This window comes from Miscanthus floridulus, chromosome 12, assembly GCF_019320115.1.
Source record: "Miscanthus floridulus cultivar M001 chromosome 12, ASM1932011v1, whole genome shotgun sequence".
Taxonomy (NCBI): domain Eukaryota; kingdom Viridiplantae; phylum Streptophyta; class Magnoliopsida; order Poales; family Poaceae; genus Miscanthus; species Miscanthus floridulus.
Window position 1 is genome coordinate 44,837,337 of NC_089591.1, and position 18,187 is coordinate 44,855,523.

Genomic DNA, 18,187 nt, shown 5'->3' on the forward strand with positions numbered 1-18,187 from the left:
ACAAATGCATCCAATGTACAAGTATCATCTATAAAATTCATTCTGAATCATAAGCATCATGGGTTGAATAGTGAAGAGATGCTATGGCCATGGCCCATTGCCACCTCTGTTTGCTTGTCGGCAGTGGCATGAGTGATGGCTGGACTTGGTAAACAAAACTGCAAACTGCAAGTTAAAGATAGCATCTACAGATCTTGACTTAAAGGATGTCAATTATATTATGGACTAAGAAAACAGGAAGATCAAAACTTAGCTTGAATTATCTTGAATTTGGTAGCTTGAATTATCTTGAATTTGGGTTTGTGTTAAATTAGTTCTGAGTTTGAATTAAGTTTGAAAAGGCCATCAACTCCATATTGACTTCGGCTGTGGTGGGAGAGTGCAAGTTTGAGATACCTTTCTTCTGCTATTGTGCTCTTTGTTGGTGCCGGCAGCATGCTTTAGCCAAAAGGGGTAATTTGCTTGGGCTATTGTTCTCTTTTTGTTGGTGCCGGCAGCATGCTTCACCCACGAGATGATAGCCAATTTTCATGATTTGTAGCGTTATACATCCTTACAAATGCATAACCATACAATATATAGGTAATGGCCTAATAGGTACCGGCTACCATGACGCAAAATACTTGCGTACCTAGTGTGATTATGAGTTGTGATGACTACATGCTGCTGCAAAGTGCATGTTCTCTTCTTAAATTCGGGACTAACTATTGCAAGATTAGGTGGAACAAATATATCTGTGACTATAAAAGACAACAAAGACGCCCAAGGGCGTGCTATGCAGCCGAGGGTAGAGGGGGAAGGACATGGGACGAACCGTCGAGGGAGATAAAGCTGGGAATGACTCAGGTCGTATAGGTTAGGATTGGCAGGCATTGGGAACTCCATTATATCTGCATTGTTGTTTCACACCATTTTACCAAGACAACGTTGGTGAAGGGTCTGAGACTTCCGCAATAACCAAGAAATGAACGGGCCAAATCTGTTCTCTTCTGGAGTCGAAAATGATCATACGGCAAGTTGAATTGGCCTTACTACCTAGCGGATCCAACCAGGAGGCTACTGGGTGCTCCTCATAACACCCTTACAATTTTTTCTGCTCCTGTGTGCGGAGCTCCTCATAACGCCCTTACAATTTTTTCTGCCATAGATTGGAGCTCAGAGGTGCTAGAGGTTTCCCTCTCAATTTTTTCTGCCATAGATTGAAGCTTGGAGGTGCTAGAGGTTGAAGAAAGGCGCAACACTTTGGAATACTGTGCACTGTGGATTACGTGTAGCAGATTCTAGTCATCGAATCCAGCTAGAGAATCAAACACACGCAATGCTTATCCCGACGTTACCAACGATCGGAGCACTGTGCAATAATATTGGGAAATTTAATGACAACTACTTCCTGTTTCAGTTCCTGGTCATTTGTTTAGACCCTTTTTAGTGTGAAACAAATCAACCAGCTTTTACAAATGTCAAGAGAGTTCACTATGAAATATGTTGGACCGTGGGCATGAGCAACTGGTAGCAATTTTCTGCAACCTAAGACTTCCTTAGCAAGTCGAAGTGGTTCAGTAAGGTCCAGAGTAATGACGAAGTGTGATTCATTTCAGTGCGCGTCTGACCGGAGGGGCCACCATACGAACAACCAATAGGCTCAGTAACCGCTAGGACGCTATCAGAAACCACTTACAGAGAAATTCATCACTGAGAGATCTCACTTCTCAGCCAAAAGCGACCAGTCGTTCAGGCATCTAGCTATCACATGATAATTGATAAACATGCTTCTTAAAATGTGGAGTAGAGAACCAACGGGGATGCAACACAATTGACAGCGAGCATCAGTGCTCAAGGTGGAAAACACACTCAGTTAAACGCTGCAGCTTGCTCGCGTCAAGCTTCTGGTTGGTCTGAGCCTTTAGCTTTTTGACAGTAAGCATCCTGGTTGCTGCATCCAAGCTCCAACTGTTTTGCACGGCATCTGCAATGGGGGCAACAGAAGTTGTTATAATCTAATAATTCTAGAGCAGGTAAAGATCAACTGCAACAGGGCAAGGGAAAATTTGCATAGCTATCTGCACACCAAGTACACAGGCCCATCTGCCAAAGTAGTTCAGGCAGCCATCACACATTTATACGCATACAAAAATGTTTCCCAGCACTGACAATCCAAATAAAGTAATAGTGCAAAGAGCTAACTGAAGTTCTTATCAAACTGAGTTACACATATGACATTCTAAAGAAATGTAGGGGGAAACTGATGCACAACATAAAAATCCAGAGAAGTGGAAACACTAAAACTCTATGTAGTATCCAACAGTACCACGGCTATTATCCATGCAAGTCACTGGTCAATAGTAAGCCAGAATGGGACATTTTTGCCATTATTAGAGGCGTCACGCTCTGGCCTCTCACATCCATCCCATCAAAAAGTGGCAAATCCTTTTCCACCCACATCAATATAATGGCAAATAGTTAAATATTCCCTATTTCTACTGTTTTTGAAATTTGAAAGTTCATACTAGGCAACTAAGTAGGCAAACTACTAGAGATGTGGAAGTATAAGATAGCCTGAGATCAATAGAAGGCAAATCACTTTAGCATAACAAGTATACTAGTTACTAGAAAAGTTGCTGGCAATGAGAAAATAAGTTTACAGCTATTATTGTAAGCATAAGTAAAACATATCAGATCAGGACAAATGAGACTGCCCACAAGAACCTCTTATATATATTTAAAAGATAATAAGGAGATGATGTTCAGTTCAAATAAGACTCAATGGTAATACAATCAAAATCTCTCAATGTCAAAATTCATAATTTATGCTTATAAAGTGGATCAATAGGTAGATGGAAATCAATTGTGTCATCTATACATTAAATAAGTTAATGGTGTTACAAATATAAGACTTCTCAAGAGTTATAGGATCTAACACGATCCAACCCCATCAATAACTATTTACAGCTAGAGAAAAAAAAAGTACGATTGAGCTCTCATTTCTTCAATACATTTACATTCAAGAGCTGAGGAAACACGTTTTAAATGCAACAATCTAATAAATCTAAGACAAAGAAATGAGTCGCAAAGTTGAAAAGAATTCAACATATCCCAAAAGTGCACCACTCCACTACAACTTAAAACATACCCAAAAAACCATTGAATATGGTAGAACTCTTATGTTGAAACTAGAAAAAAAAATATAAATGGGTGGATCACAAAACATACAGTTTGTAGCATCCTCCTCACTCATCCCCATGAAATGAGCCACATCAGCCACGCTAATTGTGGAATACGCAGAAGTCAACAGCTTGAATATCCTCTGTCTGTAGCTCTCTGCATTACAACGAAGATCAGATATCCACCTAAAGTCCTTAACTAGTTAAACTCGCATTATAAAAAAAAAACAATCAAGCTAGAAAAACAAAACCATTCACCATGTTAACACCCTGGAAATCATACTTTCTGTACAGAGAACGCCAGAGGAAGAATATTATTAAATTATTCAACATCTCAATTTTGTTTTTAATAAATTCTGCCTGGTCACTAAATTAAGAGGTGCACTTATAATTTTACAATTTTTGAACAGAAGATGTAAAGATTACAGTCATAACTTCCTCTCAAGTAAGAGGCTTTTACATGTGTGCCATTAAAAAAGTTTATAATTACACACAGGCCATTAAAAAAGTTGACCGCACGCATATGCCACCGTTCTGAACTTCTTTGCTCTCTAAGTCATTCCGTCCGTTTTTCTACTTAACGGTGTCAAACCGACAGGTGAAATGATCATTTTACCCACGGTGGGGTCTGTTTGTCAGCCACCCAAACTCTCTGTCGCGGCGCAAGCGGTGTGCTGCTGCTTCCCCTTCGCGGTGATGCTGGGCAAGGTCCACGTCCTTGAGGCGCTTCACCGCCACGGCGGACCCGTTCTCCATCACCGCCTTGTACGCCATCCCGAGCGCGCCCTTGCCCAGCACCTCCGCAGAAGCGCGCAGCAGGTCCTCCAGGTCGAACGGCAGGGCTGCTGCCATGGGGCCGAAGAAGATGAGCTTCTTGGACCCGGTCGACCCACCGGTCTTCGCTGCCGCCTCAATAGCCGCAGAGGCCGTGGCGTTCGGAACTGCCACGGCCGCCGCAGTGCCGTTGTGGCCGCCTGCACCAGCTGCTGAGCCGTTCTGTCCCTTCGGCTCGACATCCATAGGCTCCATGCCGAGTTCCCACCCCTTGTTGAAGTCCGGCGAGATCTCGCCGGTGAACTTGTTCCCCGCGATGTCCAGTCATTGACATAAAGAGCCGGCAGGGGTGCCTCCCGCGCCGCCGCGGCCAAGAAGAAGGAGATGGCGGGGAGCTGCAGCGGCGGCACGAGCCCCGACAGCCGATGCGGGCGCGAGCGAGCTCGGCCCCGGACCGCCGCCGCGGGAGCGGGCGCGCGCAGGCGAGCTCCGCAACGGTCAGCCGCCGCGGGCGCGGGCGCAGGGGAGCTCCGAGAGAGAGAGAGAGGACAGGGGCGCGGGGGAGCTCTGCCGCGGGCGCGCGCGGGCGAGCTCCGCCCCGGCCAGCCGCCGCGGGCGCGGGCGCTGACGCGGGCGAGCTCCGCCCCGGCCGCCTCGGGCACGCACGGGCGAGCTCGGCCCCGGCCAGCCGCCGCAGGCGCGCGTGGGCGAGCTCTGCCCCGGCCAGCCGCCGCGGGCGCGGGCGCGGACGCAGGCGAGCTCCGAGAGAGAGAGAGAGGACAGGCGCGGGAGAGCTCCAAGAGAGAGAGAGAGAGAGGACAGGGGCGGGCGCGCGAGAGAGAGAGGATAAGGATGAGAGGGGTATTACGGACGTTTTGACTGACCGGACCCACTTGTCAGGACTCCCAAACGGTGAAAAACGAACAGAACACCGACAGAATGGCTTGGAGAGCAAAAAAGTTCAGAACGGTGGCATATGTGTGCGGCCAACTTTTTTAATGGCCTGTGTGTAATTACAAACTTTTTTAATGGCATACATGTAAAAGCCTCCTCAAGTAACAGATAGCAATGGGCTATTGGTTCACCACATACTATGTCAAAAGGTGCATTCTACGCCAGCATATGTTGTGTTTTGATATGATATCTATATAGCACAACAATATAAGTACCTGATTTGTTGGCATGAAAAATACCATCTTACGGAAAGACAAGGCACTATGGCCAGTTGACACCTTGAAACAATAAATTTGACAGAATAAATCAGAGTATCGTAGAACAGCCATGAAGTTCCCCTGCGAACTTCTCCATCATCATATTCACAGAGGATATCTGATTCTCAGTGCAGCCCAATTCAACAGATAAATTCTCCCATTACCAATCCATGGTGACAATATGTTCAACAGCCTCTACCCACCCATGCCACTAGACTATCAAATCTCTATGAAAGCAAACAATTCAAGTTTCACTTCGCTACTTTGCACACAACCATAGGAAAATTATATGTCATCGATAACAATGAAAGCAATCCATATACCTAGGAAGGCAGTGATGAATTCAGCGAGGTCAGGGCCCCACTCGAACCCCTGTGCAGCCGTGTTGACGCCAGCATAATCTCTGTTCCAGAGGCACTGACCAATCCTCCAGACCGCGGCGAGCTCCGGCCGCGTGTCCTTCACCTCCTGCGGCAACGACTTCCAGAAGAACCGCGCGCTGTTCCTGCTCCCTCCCAAGCCCCAACCACGCACACACACAAAGGCATCGTCATTAACAAAACCCTAGCCCCAAACCCAGAAAAGGAAGGGGAAAAAACGAGGGCAAGGGCGGCGGATCGCATACAGGTCATTGACGTAGAGGTGGGCGAGGAGGTGGACGGAGTAGGGCCATTCGTCGGTGGTGGCTCCCTTGGACGCGGCCTGCGAGTTGAATCGCGTGAGGCGGGGCGCTAACCCTTGCGCGGATGTGGGACGGGGTTGGGGGAGAGAGGCCAGAAGGGTACCTGGAGGAGGAGCTCATCGCAGAGGGGGGCGAGGGCGGAGTAGGACTTGTTGGAGAGGGCGGCCTGGACGGCGGAGAGATCCATTGGCGGCGAAGGAGGAGATCGCCGGCGATAGGTTAGGACGGGACGGAGAGAGGGTTTTGGAATTGGGATTTGTGGCCTTGTTGGGGACTCGTGTGAATTCCGAGCAGTTCCTTTTGCTTTAGTAAGTCTCCCATACGGCCCACCCTACAAGGATATGGGCCATCCAGCCCAATCTTTATACAAAGGTGCTCTTCCTTTTTTGTTTTTTTAGGAAAAATCTACAACTCCTATATATTCCTCCTTAGTCCTTTATTTAATCGAAAATTTAATTAATTCAGAGAAAAACAATATCTGAACGTCAAAGCCACAAGAAAAATATTGAATTCAGTTCTTATGATCAGCAGAATTTGTAAGGAATCCCTGAGGTTATGAGTCGATAGATGAGAAAAATGGTTGAATGAAATTTCTAATACAAAAAAAAATCGTTATTTTAGTGGAATATAGTTAGCATATGAACGTTAGATGACATTGTAAAAAAAATTCTTTATTCAAGTTATGAAAAAGAAAATCTAAGTGGAGCATTCTAGCTGAGATACTATTATGCTCTCAATACAAGACATAGTCGATAATATAGTAAGAACCTTTACCAACTAATAAAAAATGAATTTATAGTATAAAAATAAAAATAATAAGCCAGTCATACCACAGAGCGCTCACTTCGATTTATGAGATGAGGAGGGGAGAGGGCAGATTTGTAGGTGTTCCTTCCTCGTTGCTGTTTCATGTCTCTCTACTATAACTATTTTTTTTTTTTTGCTAGCCAAAAGAACTTTATTTTTTTTTGGGATGGGTATCTCTCTATATTCTTCCTTCTTCTTTATCGGTTTATATCTATCTTTCTAGATAGACTACCCATCCTAGATCTGAGTATTTCGTGAGCCGAGCTAAAAAAGGTTCTTTATTGGCTTGAAAATCGTACCCTTGATCGTTCCACGGGCTGCATCAAGCTAAGCCAGGGTTTAGGCGGGACGCCTGCTGTTTTAATGTATAAATAATTAAAATAAATACATAGGGTCTAGGAAAATAATTAAGATTATGTTTATCTGCTCAGGCCATATTATTATCCACCAAGCGTCACGGAAACAGTTAGAAATACTCACGTCGAACCCATTCTTTCACCAAAAGAATTGAATTCACTCAAACTCCCTTGAGCTTATACACCAGCTCCTTATATGGGCTATCCTTCAGAAGTCAGGTTCACAGGATTTTTTTTAGGGTTCACCGGATTTGGTTGTGAAGGCTACGCAAGACTTAGCATAGGTGCCCAAGGTTATTTTCTCACAGGTACATATGTGGCGTTCTAGTATTCGGGCTGAGTGTTACTAGATCGTGGATGACTTCTTTTTATTAAAGGCTATATGCTTCTTTGGTTATACTGAGGCCGGAAAAAAATCATGACTTTTCAATATAATGCACTTGAAATTTAATAAAATCTTCCATTCAACTCTTTTGGGTCTGTTTGCTCATAATCTTCTCTTGTATTGTGCTGGAATATACTAGAGTTTTGCGTACACAAAATGTTGTTGCAAATAACGAATTAACGACTCCATGGAAAGCTCTTTTTATTCCAAAATAACTCCTACACTTATTGCCTGTGAACTGTGATGAACTTGAGGCTCAGGGACAATATTGGACTCCCTTCTCATTGGTGTTTCCTGACGCGGGCCTGTTTGGAACCAAGAAACAGTGCTGCACAATTATTACAGTAGTTTGCAGCAGCTTAAATTGAAGGGAGACGAAAATATGGCCCTGTTCGCTGGTCTGAAACTTGGTTGAAACTGGCTGAAAAACACTGTTCCGGCTGAATTGTTGTGAGAGAAAAACACTGTTCTGGCTGAAAAAAGAAGCCGAACAAAGTATTTTTAAGACAAGCGAACGGGATGGGATTACACTTCTGCTTGTGATAATCTGTCTGAAGCGACAAGCGACCAGCAACTCACTACACCTAAAACCAGTGTTAACAAAGACAAAACTGCGTTCACAACGGTGAACAAGTTGCTAGGATCAAACAATAAAGAGTTTAGTTTTTCATCGCTCAAGAGCCGGGTGCTTAGAAATCGATTACTCAGGGAGATTAAGACTCAAAATTAAGGGTTAACTAAAAAGCCAATGAGGCTAGGACAATAGGAAGCAAACAACAAACTTTGCATAGACGCTGAACTTGTTAAGTGCATTTCACTATCATGTTCACAGAACTATGGTATTCAAGTTGAAAACAAGCATTTTCAGTCTGTGATTTGCAACATAAAAGAATCTTCTTGATAATATGTTTTACACAATTGGAACGGCACGAAGTCTGATCTGACGAGATAATAAATAGGCAAATGGACGAATAACCTAGCTACAAAATCATAACTAGCCTCATTCCCCACACTGGAGTCACTATGTCAACTTTCAACATAAACCTAGTAACCAGATAAAATGTTACAAGGGACGGTAACACTTGTGGAAGGAACAGAGGTTATGGCATCCCAGAGTTGATGCACCAGCCAATCTACTGCTAGGTTATGGCATCCCAGAGTTGATGCACCAGCCAATCTACTGCTGTGGAGGAGGTCCCTGGTCTTGGCTTCCACGCCCACGACCACGGGCCCGACCTCTGCCCCTTCCTCTGCCACCTTCTGCAGTTAATAACAAATGATTCAGTACTTCATCCCAGGGGGAAATTTTCAGATGACTCTGAAGATAAAGAAAGGCAATTCCTTCCTATTTTTTACATAAATAGCTCAAAAAGAAACAGGATGCTGATAAAGTTACTGCACGTTTAATATTTTAATTCCATATAGTTTCATGTCCAATAAAGAATCATGATTGCTAAAGTTATCTTGAGAGATGGTAGAAAATAATGGAAAAAAAATGTTTCACTGAACGTCATGTTATAAAACCACCTACTTCCTAACTAATTAAAAAAAAAGGGCGTACCAGTGCAGAGAGCTCCCGCTCTGTGCGGGTCTGGGGAAGGGGGTGTTAGTGGCAAGCCTTACCCTCGCCTGTGCAATGCGAGGAGACCACAACTCGAACCCGGGACCTTCCGGTCACAGGCGGTACGACTCTACCGCTTGCACCAGGCCCACCCTTCTCCTAACTAATTCAAAGCAAAAAAAAAAGAGTGGGTGTAATTACTTTCTAAGGTGGTCCTATAATAAGCAACTAGAAAGAAGAAATTAGAGACGACACAGAACATATCTAAACAGAACTAACCATATCCTTGCATAGGTGGTGCATTATATCCATCATCATATCCACCAGCTTCTCCCATCGCATAATTATCACCACCATAGCCCCTTCCAGGTGCAAAAGATCCACGACCTCCACGGCCCCTCCCTCTGCCACGATATCCACGGGGAGCCTCCTCTGGTTCTCCAAACTCATCATGATAGTCTACTCCCCCATTGCTGAACCCTACATCGCAGTGATCCAAATGCAATGAGGAAATCATAGATATATCAAAGTAAGTCCGATCATAGAAACATACTGAAACTACTATAACCAAGCGTACCTCTTCCCCTCCCCCTGCCCCTGCCCCGACGACCACGTCCTCTTGCACGACCACTTGGTACAGCCTCTGCAGAAATTAAATAAAAATATTCGGTCACATGGACAAGAGGAAAATGTTACAAAGATTCCTGATTAACAGCAGCACACCTGCATCCTGATCGAACTCAGCTGCTGGCCTGACCTGGTCAGCTGGTATGGGTGGCTGGTAACTGCAAAAGAAACAAGTCATGTTCATGTCATTATATATGTTTCACAAAGAGAAATAATGCATCAGAATCCATTTAAAAGTGAACGAAAAAGGCTACCCGAACTGCTAAGCAAAACAGTTATGGTCAGCACATTACAAATCTGGCAAACCAATGTCAGGCTTCTCCAAAGTAGAGGAAAGGGTTGTGCTGTTTGGAGGAAAGTCCTCTGTAATTAAATCTACTGCCTTCTATGCTTACACAAGTATGAATGTGCTTATAATATGAGAAAACATAGCAAAATGTAGACATAGGTGATACAAATTTATCCTAGCAGAAACAATGTATACATGATAATGGAAGATAAATTGAACAATCTACAATTGTAGTTAAAAACATTCAGATGTACACTCCTGCAAAATTTTGAATAGATGAGGTAGAAGGAAATTAGTACCCTGGGGATGATGTATCCAGCTCCTTCTTTGACAATTTAATAGTGATCAAGGACACATGGCGAATGGTCTCAAGACTGTCATGGAAAAATGAAGGGGTCAGATAAAATATGCCATATCTGTTTTCAAGACAACATAAACAGAAGACAATAGTGCCCCTTACGTGACAAGGCCTTCTTCCAACGGCTCCCAAGTGTCAGTTATGTCAATGGATTCAATAGAGGTATTCTGATGGAGACCAGCAATCCTCCTCTGCTCAGGATATATATATAGCATAAATGGGTCAATAATTGGCATATTATACTACAAAGGGTAGCATTCATTAACAAGTGGTGTTTCGCAATCCCACCTTAAGAAGCTCCACAATGACAACTGTCTTGTTGATCGCCCTTCCCATAGCCTTGATGATAATGTCATCCGTTGCGTTGTCCTGTAATGGATTAGGAACAAGAAACCGAAACATTTAATATATGATCTAGTCTAGTAGACAAACAACAGCAGACATTCTAGGTAATCGAGACATGGATATTCCCCAGACTAGTAGTAGTAGATTAATGTTGTAAAATTCAAATCGACCTACAAGCATAATGGACATCATCACAACTAGCAGGAACAGTACGAAGAGTCATTAATGAACAGTACCAAATTCAGCATCCATAATAGTCAATCCATGTGAAAATATCATACATGAGTAAATTTAATCCAAAAATCCAAACTGAGTATCTTAGTCAAACAGTAAAAGATGCATCTGCACACAGAGACCCCACATATCCAACATGTACAACAATGATGCAAACCAATAAACCACTCCTACCCAACGCAATCTTCTAATAAAATAACGAAATTAATAGTACTCCGTAACCAACGCCAGCAGGTGGTTGCTACGGCCCTTCCTCGCCATTGGGGGGGAATAATAAGCCTAACCGCAATCTGAGCCCTAGTAGAACAGTAAATAATTCAAATTGGAAGCCCTAACCCCACGCAGCCTGTTCGTTTGGCTGTGGCTTGTCGTAAACGATCGTAAATTTCCAGCCGGAATAGTATTTTTCTCTCACACAAACCAGCCAGCAGTACTTCTTCACGAACCAGCAACGATACGAACCAGCCAACCAAACAGGCTGACGAGCCCTAGAACAGTAAATAATTCAACTTCGAAGCCCTAACCGAAGGAGCACCATCGAGGCCACTCCAGACCCTCGCCGCGCGGCCCGCAGGGCTGCACACTCGCCGAACCCGCACTTAGTTAAAAACCTAGCCTTTTTAATGAGGCTTTTACATGTATGTCATTAAAAAAGTTTCTAATTACACACAAGCCATTAAAAAAATTGACCGCACACGAGTGCCATCGTTCTGAACTTCTTTGCTCTCCAAGTCATTCCAGCGGTGTTCTGTTCGTTTTTCACCGTTACATGTGGGCCCAATCAGTATAAAGGTCCAAAATACCTCTCGCTTCTTTAGTCCACGCGAGCTTCTTTAGTCCACACTGCTCGCGCTCGCGTCCGAGGCCGGCGGCTCTCACGCTCGCGTCCGCGCCCGGCAGAGCTCGCGCTTGCAGCCGGCAGAGCCCCGCTCGGCGGAGCTCACGCCCGTGCTCGCGGCCGCCATCCTGCTGCTGAACGGAGGGGCTGCTCTCCAAACTGCTGCTGAATGGACGCACGCACAGGAACCAAGAAGGCCACGCACGGCCCGGAACAAGCACAGCTCGATGCAAGCACACTCGGTGCTGGACTCCGGCTCGGCGAGCAGCCCAATCAAGCACGCTGCTGTGCTGGTTTGCTCGTGGCCGGAATACAGGAGACCGACGAACGCAGAGACAGGGAGGGACAGAACGACTGCGGGTCTGCACACAGCCGAGAACGAAGAAGAACAAAAACGTTCACGCACAGGGAGCACTCGGCGCTGGGAAAGCAAGCATGGCTGCTGGATGAGCACCGAAGGTGCTGGGCACTCACGCCCCTTTGGCTCAGCCAATCCCACGCACGCCCCCCTGCCAAACAGACGAGCAGCCAATACTGCTAGCAACGAACAGAGACCTACGAACTCACGAACAGAAAAAGGAGCGGACAAACAATCGACAAAAACCGACCCAAAACTCCACGAATCGAACTCAAAATTTGCACAGGTGAAATTCAGCTTGGCACGAGCCTATCCCCAAGATATCATCGCTTGAGATTGACTCAAACTCCGGAAAATCAGATCGTAGCCAAGAACACGAAAAAAAACCAAAAAAACGCAATTCGTTCGATTTCTTCATGCTCGAGTCGATTCAATCAAATTCACTTAAGGAGTACATAGCACGAATCAAACGAAAAGGAACGAACCACAGCGCCACCTCATCCAGGCTAACGCGCGCGAGCTCGCGGCCGTGGTGACAGCCTCGGCACCGCTGCTCCGCACGACCGCCCAGCCTAGCCCCGGCCGCCGCGAGAGCGGGCGCGGGCGCGCTGAGAGTTTGAGAGAGAGAGAGGATAGGGATGAGAAGGGTACTGACCGGACCATGTAACGGTAAAAAACGAAACCAACACCTGACGGAATGGACCGGAGACAGAAAAAAAAAGTTTACAACGAAGGGTTAATTTTTTTTAATATTTATGTGTAATTAAAAAAAATTAATGGTATACATGTAAATGCCTCCTTTTTAATCGCCCGGGGGTAAAAATAAAAACCGCGGTTGGTTTCCTTCTCCGCCTAGAATCCTAGATGGACATAGGCTGAACGGCGGCGGAAGCAAAGGAGCAAGTAGCAGTAGAAGGTAGGCGTGTGGGTCGAACTCGAACCTGGAGCAGGGCGAGCGCGTAGGTGATGTAGTTGCGGGGCCGGCCCTGCGCCGTGATGCGGATCTCGTTGGCGCCGATAGGGGCCTCCTCCTCCCGCGGCTTCTCCACCCTGTGGTACCGATCCATCTGCGACGACTCTGTTGCTACTGCTCCTCCTCCTCGCTTGAGTTGAGCAACCGCAGGCTCGAAGACGGAGAGAACCTCCCCTCGGAAGCGAAGGCGAAGGCTGCGTGCGTCGAGTGTTGTTGCGGTTGCGGGCGTTGTTGAACTTGGTGGTGGTTTCTCCGACGAGGCGCCGACGTGGTGGCGGTTTTAAGAGGGGAGGGAAGGAGGCCGCGGCGGGGTGGATAGGGTTTGGTTGCCGGCTCGGTCGGTCCGAGCGGGTCCGACAGGGACAGACACCGGCTCGGCGCCGTGGGAGTCCGGGCCCGGCACGCTCGGACCGCGTGCGCTGCGCCCGCGCCTGCGCCGGCCGGCCGGTCGGCTTTGCTTGCTCTGGTCCGTTGGCCTGTTGGGTGGGGACTCTGCCTGTGCGGCCTGCGCGCCTGCTCCGCCTCGCGTCCTGGACCGGGCCGGCACTCGTGGTGGGAATCGGGGGATCCGAGGCGGAGGGAAGGGCCGATCGCGGCCGTCGGTTCGTGATCGTGCGGCTAGGAGGGGAGCCAGCTGTCTCGGCGTCCTTGTAGGTTGCGTACGGCTCGTCGCGCTCGCGCTGACCGGCCGCTTTACGGTCAGATGTGGGATCCGCGGGTGGTGGGCCCCGTGGGGTGGTAGCGTTGAGATTTGGGTTGCGTTACGCGTCGAGCTTTGTCGTTCTTGCGACCTGGATGTTGGGTGGGCTCACCCTGTCATGTCCCTTGTTCAGTGTCATCCGTGACCATCTCCGCTCAGGGCGTGGTGGCTAGGCCTGCTAGGAGACGAGACTTACAGCATGCTCGGTTGTCGATTTTAGCCGGTCTAAACTAGTCAGTTAATAGTATTTTTTTTTTTCACAATAAATCAGTACTAGTTAATCTAAATTAGTCCAGAAACTAACCAGCGAATATGACGTTAGTGGTATAGGGCGTTTAGTGGTATGAGGGCACAATACAATAAAAAATAGAGCTCCCACTCTCTCTCCTTGAGGCCACACCATAAGGGCCTCTTTGGCACGGCTTATACCGGCTTCGGCTTCATCTATTTTGCGCAAATCGAGGCACTGTAGCGTGAAGTCGTTTTGTAAGCCAGGGTTAAAATAAATTAGAAGCCGGGAAAGCCAGTTTTTCTGGCTTCACTGGCTTTGGCTTCACCGGTGACGTCGTTTTGGATGAGCCGTGCCAAAGGAGGCTTAAGTCTGTCCCGTCGTCCTGCTCCTACAGAGAAAAAAAAGGTGTGCATGCAATACCTTTTCTTCTTTCTCCCTTTCTAAGGCCACCACAACCCAGCCGGTAGCGTTCTCTTATGTTGTTTGTCGGGTGAGAATGCTAGTTCTTCTGCAGGCTACTACATACCTTTGTGAGACCACCGAAGGAAGTGACATGCCATGTTGATGCCGAGGTGGAGGATAGGGGCAGTGTGGCAGAACCGTCTAATCTAATACCTTTCAGGAGTATTTGTCTTTCATTAGACACTAGATACCCAAGGGAGGACATCAAATTTCATAATTCCATCGAGCACACCCCAAGAGAGAACCCAAAAATTCACATTTTTTCATCAGGATCACAAATGAGAGAATAAAGATTACAACATTTTACCATTTCTTACATCACTTTTTTATGCAACATCAAAGTATAATATTTACTGTTGATAACAGCAGAATATGATCATGTTATCAGAGTTATGAACAATTTAATTTAGCAGCGGAATATAAACATGTGAATAGAGTTACAGCGGAAATAAACGTCTATTCATGACATGATAAACATTGATATATAAACAATATCAACATATTATAAAACTTCTATTTATAAAATATTTAGTGAGAGTTATAAATAAAACTATAATCGTAGCGTAAAGGAATCATCTCTGAGCCCACCAGAAGGATTCCACACACAAGGATCAGTTCTAGCATCCACCTGTCACCTGCAATAGGGATAAATAAAACTAAGTATTCAATTGTACTCAGTAAGACTTACCCGACAGGAGGAAAGAAAAAGACTATAAGGATACGCAAGGCTATCTTGCTTGTGGGTTTATTGTATCTGCGGGAAGCATTACTAAGCATGCGCCCTTATATTAAGTTGTTTTATTAGCAGTTGCATTAGTTCATTAACTAACCAATCTATGTAAGCACATGTGCTTACTTTCAACCAGGTGGTAAGCAATCAGAATCCTTTTTACCATCTTTTATCTTCCAGTTCTTACTACGATGCTAGAGTATAGACAAGTCGAACCAATACGGTGGCGATTCCTGAATCAATGAGCCCAGCTGAGTACCCCAAAACACGCGCCCCACTTGTACCTAAGCACAAGCAAGACCAACCCACTACCCTCCTATCACGGGGTCTAGGTTCCCATCCAAACTTGGACTTTAAGCCCCCGCTCCTGAGTCACGGAACCCATGACAAGAGAGTAACAAGTCTTTCCTACGCCCATACCTAAGTATGTGCTCGAGATAATAAGTCTGTGACTTGCCTAGCGTCTAATACAACGGTCGGTCCTTAACCGACACAGACAGGGAAAACAGTGTAACCAAGTTATGCCCCGTTGGCCGCAGGACACAACCTCTTACACCCACCAATACCCAAATCATATCCATGTCCGGTCTCTATTTTTCCTTTCACCATTTATATATTTTAAGTGACAATAATACAGTAATATATTTTCTATCTCTTGCGAGTGACAGGCAATCATTCGACTTCTACCAGAGTCCTATAGCATAGCATTCTACACGGGCCTGTCATACTAGTAAGACTCATAGGACAAAGATATATATGCAAGTGGGTTTCATTCAACTCCTTAAAACTTAATGCACAAATATAATTTAAAGTACAGAAAAGTAGGGGTTATCCACCGGGGCTTGATTAGGTAAGATATATACTAAAAAGTTAGTATCTGCATCTTCAGATCATCCACCATTAACTGAATAGAAAGCCCATTGCATCTTCTCCTGGAGAGAATACCATTACATTATCTTCAGATTCCCAATCATCCTTCAATTAATCCGTTGATCCATCATCGTACCTATATGATATGCATTGATGCAAAATGATACAACAGATAATTAACAAGGCAACAACAACTCTTAAAACAGAGTACATACTACGAACTAACAAGCTAGCTTTAATGACTAACATACTAATCTACGTATCAACATTGTTAAGAAAGGTGTCATTTCCCAACAAGTGTTTTAGTTATACAATTCCAGGGTGTTTCCTTATTCTATCCTATCGATTTAATCTTTATTTGAAATAGGGTATTATTACCTATCTAGCAAACTAATTATTCTGGAGCTACAAAAATTATAGTGAGCTACTATTAATAGTAGGAATTTATCGTAAAATTTTTAGAGTCAACACTATCACCGATTTATCATAGAAATTTCCTACAAGTTTATGTCTTATCAATATTAAGCATGTTAAAATAATTAGAGCAACCCTAAAAACATACAAAACCTATGCGAACGAAATACCCTATCAGATAGATCATGATTTTAGAAACTTAACAAAATTGGTTTGTCATTTTTGTGATTTTTCTACGCTTTATTTTCAATTTTTGAAGAACATTGAATTAACAAAAAAAATCAACACCAAAAAGAAAAAGGGCCTACGCGGCTTGACTCGGCTCGTAGACGCCCGCATGGCCTGCTGGCCAGGCGTGGCGGCCTAGGTGAAAGGTCCTTGTGTGGTTTTGATAATTGAGTGACAACCTAGGTAGACTAATTGTGTTTATGTGAGATACACAGGTGATTAGTCCATAGGTACATGTGTGTGAGCAACATATGCCATGAAGGTGAAAATGGCTTGGAAATGTTGCAAAGCTCACACATGCGATGATGAAGGAGCTTAAATGCACATGAGACATGACATTGAGTTATGTGATCAAGGTGGAGAAGATCAAGATAAGACTTGGCTTGATGGACCGGTTGCAAGCGTGAAGGGTAAGTCAAAGCCTTTGGAGTGATGGATCGCGTGGTGGTGAAGCTTGAGCAAGACTTGCCGCCGATGGACGATGGCAATGGTGAAGAGCAAGTAAAGTCAAGATTGATGAACCAATATGATCACGTGATGATATGAAGTGGATCATATCATTGTTGATCATGTTGGTGCATGTGTTGCATCAATATTAGAGGAGATGGAATGGAATGCCCAAGGCAAAGGTATAACCTAGGGTATTTCATTTCATCAGTCATAGGTGTGTAGAGAAGTTTATGACCGGGTTTAGGATAGATGGCCATACAATCAAGAGGGGCAAACTTGTTTGCATATCGGTCATCTAGTGCCACTCGAGTGATCTAACTTTGTATCGTCGTTAGGATCGAGTGGCGTGGCAAGTTGAGTGGCTAACATCCTTTGGGAAATGATTATGAAAAGCTAACACACATACACATGGTGGTGTACACTTGGTGGTGTTGGCACATTTACAAAGGAGATGGAGTTGGAGTTGATGTGGATCAACTTGGTGAAGAAACTCCACTGGCGCCCTACACAGAAAAGATAGAGTCTCACTGGGTGCACCGGATGCTAGCACTAGAAGTGACTGGACACTAGCAGGGCGCATCCGGTCAGGCTGACGTAGGAGCTGGAGTGTGACCGGACACTGGGCTGCGCCCGATCAAGTGCGACCAGACGTGTTCGGTCAAGGTCGGTACCTTACTGTAAATGACCGGACGCTGAGGTCCAGCGTCCGGTTAGTTGAAGCTGCTATGTCCGGTCAGGTCAAGTGACTGTTGGAATCGGGACACGTGGCCATCTACAGGCAACCGGACGCTGAGGTCCAGCGTCCGGTCAACATGACCAGAGCGTCCGGTCGGCCCGACTTTTGCCCAGTGAAGGGGTAACGGCTAGTTTAGCCCTTGGGGCTATAAATAGAAGTGGCCTTCGGCCATGGCTGGTGCTGAGCACCTTGGGGGACTTTGTGTCCATGCTTGAGAGTGCTTAGGAGCCCTCCATCTCACACATACTTGATAGTGATCATTCAATTGTGTGAGTGAGCGATTCTAGTGCGATCGCATCATGACGTTGCATTGAGTGGCACTAGGTGATCGAGTTGCAAGCCGGTGGTGCTTGTTACTCTTGGAGGTTGGCACCTCCTAGATGGCTTGGTGGTGGTCTCCGTCGAA

At 45.5% G+C, this 18,187-nt stretch overlaps 2 protein-coding genes across 3 annotated transcripts; both read right to left on the bottom strand.

Moving 5' to 3' along the window:
- Positions 1-1,639: 1,639 nt before the first annotated feature.
- LOC136497481 (COP9 signalosome complex subunit 8-like) lies at positions 1,640-6,119 on the bottom strand. Its single transcript, XM_066493297.1, has 5 exons — positions 5,932-6,119; positions 5,772-5,848; positions 5,470-5,651; positions 3,211-3,318; positions 1,640-1,966 (listed from the first exon to the last, which is right to left on the bottom strand). Exons 1-5 carry the CDS (start codon positions 6,013-6,015, stop codon positions 1,827-1,829), a joined length of 591 nt encoding a protein of 196 aa, XP_066349394.1. The 5' UTR covers positions 6,016-6,119; the 3' UTR covers positions 1,640-1,826.
- Positions 6,120-8,218: 2,099 nt separating this feature from the next.
- On the bottom strand, positions 8,219-13,311 carry LOC136497778 (uncharacterized). 2 transcript variants are annotated; one of them, XR_010769426.1, is made up of 9 exons: positions 12,928-13,311; positions 10,500-10,580; positions 10,314-10,402; positions 10,153-10,227; positions 9,661-9,722; positions 9,515-9,580; positions 9,217-9,417; positions 8,938-9,100; positions 8,219-8,636 (listed from the first exon to the last, which is right to left on the bottom strand). XR_010769426.1 is itself a non-coding variant. In XM_066493637.1 (8 exons), the coding sequence occupies exons 1-8, from the start codon at positions 13,051-13,053 to the stop codon at positions 8,554-8,556; spliced, it is 783 nt and encodes a 260-aa protein (XP_066349734.1). In that variant the 5' UTR covers positions 13,054-13,286; the 3' UTR covers positions 8,219-8,553. The 2 variants fall into 2 exon arrangements, 1 of the variants encoding a protein (XP_066349734.1); XM_066493637.1 differs by lacking the exon at positions 8,938-9,100 and having other exon boundaries at positions 12,928-13,286.
- Between the last annotated feature and the right edge of the window lie 4,876 nt (positions 13,312-18,187).

Excerpts from the sequence above, each read along its gene's own strand:
- LOC136497481 (XM_066493297.1), bottom strand. The coding sequence starts at position 6,015 with ATGGATCTCTCCGCCGTCCAGGCCGCCCTCTCCAACAAGTCCTACTCC. Across the intron at positions 5,652-5,771 it reads CACCTCTACGTCAATGACCT|GAACAGCGCGCGGTTCTTCT; the intron begins GTATGCGATCCG and ends GGGAGGGAGCAG. Across the intron at positions 1,967-3,210 it reads TGAGGAGGATGCTACAAACT|ATGCCGTGCAAAACAGTTGG; the intron begins GTATGTTTTGTG and ends CCCCCATTGCAG.
- LOC136497778 (XM_066493637.1), bottom strand. The coding sequence starts at position 13,053 with ATGGATCGGTACCACAGGGTGGAGAAGCCGCGGGAGGAGGAGGCCCCT. Across the intron at positions 9,723-10,152 it reads CTGGATACATCATCCCCAGG|TTACCAGCCACCCATACCAG; the intron begins GTACTAATTTCC and ends TTTCTTTTGCAG. Across the intron at positions 8,637-9,216 it reads ACCACCTATGCAAGGATATG|AAGGTGGCAGAGGAAGGGGC; the intron begins GTTAGTTCTGTT and ends TATTAACTGCAG.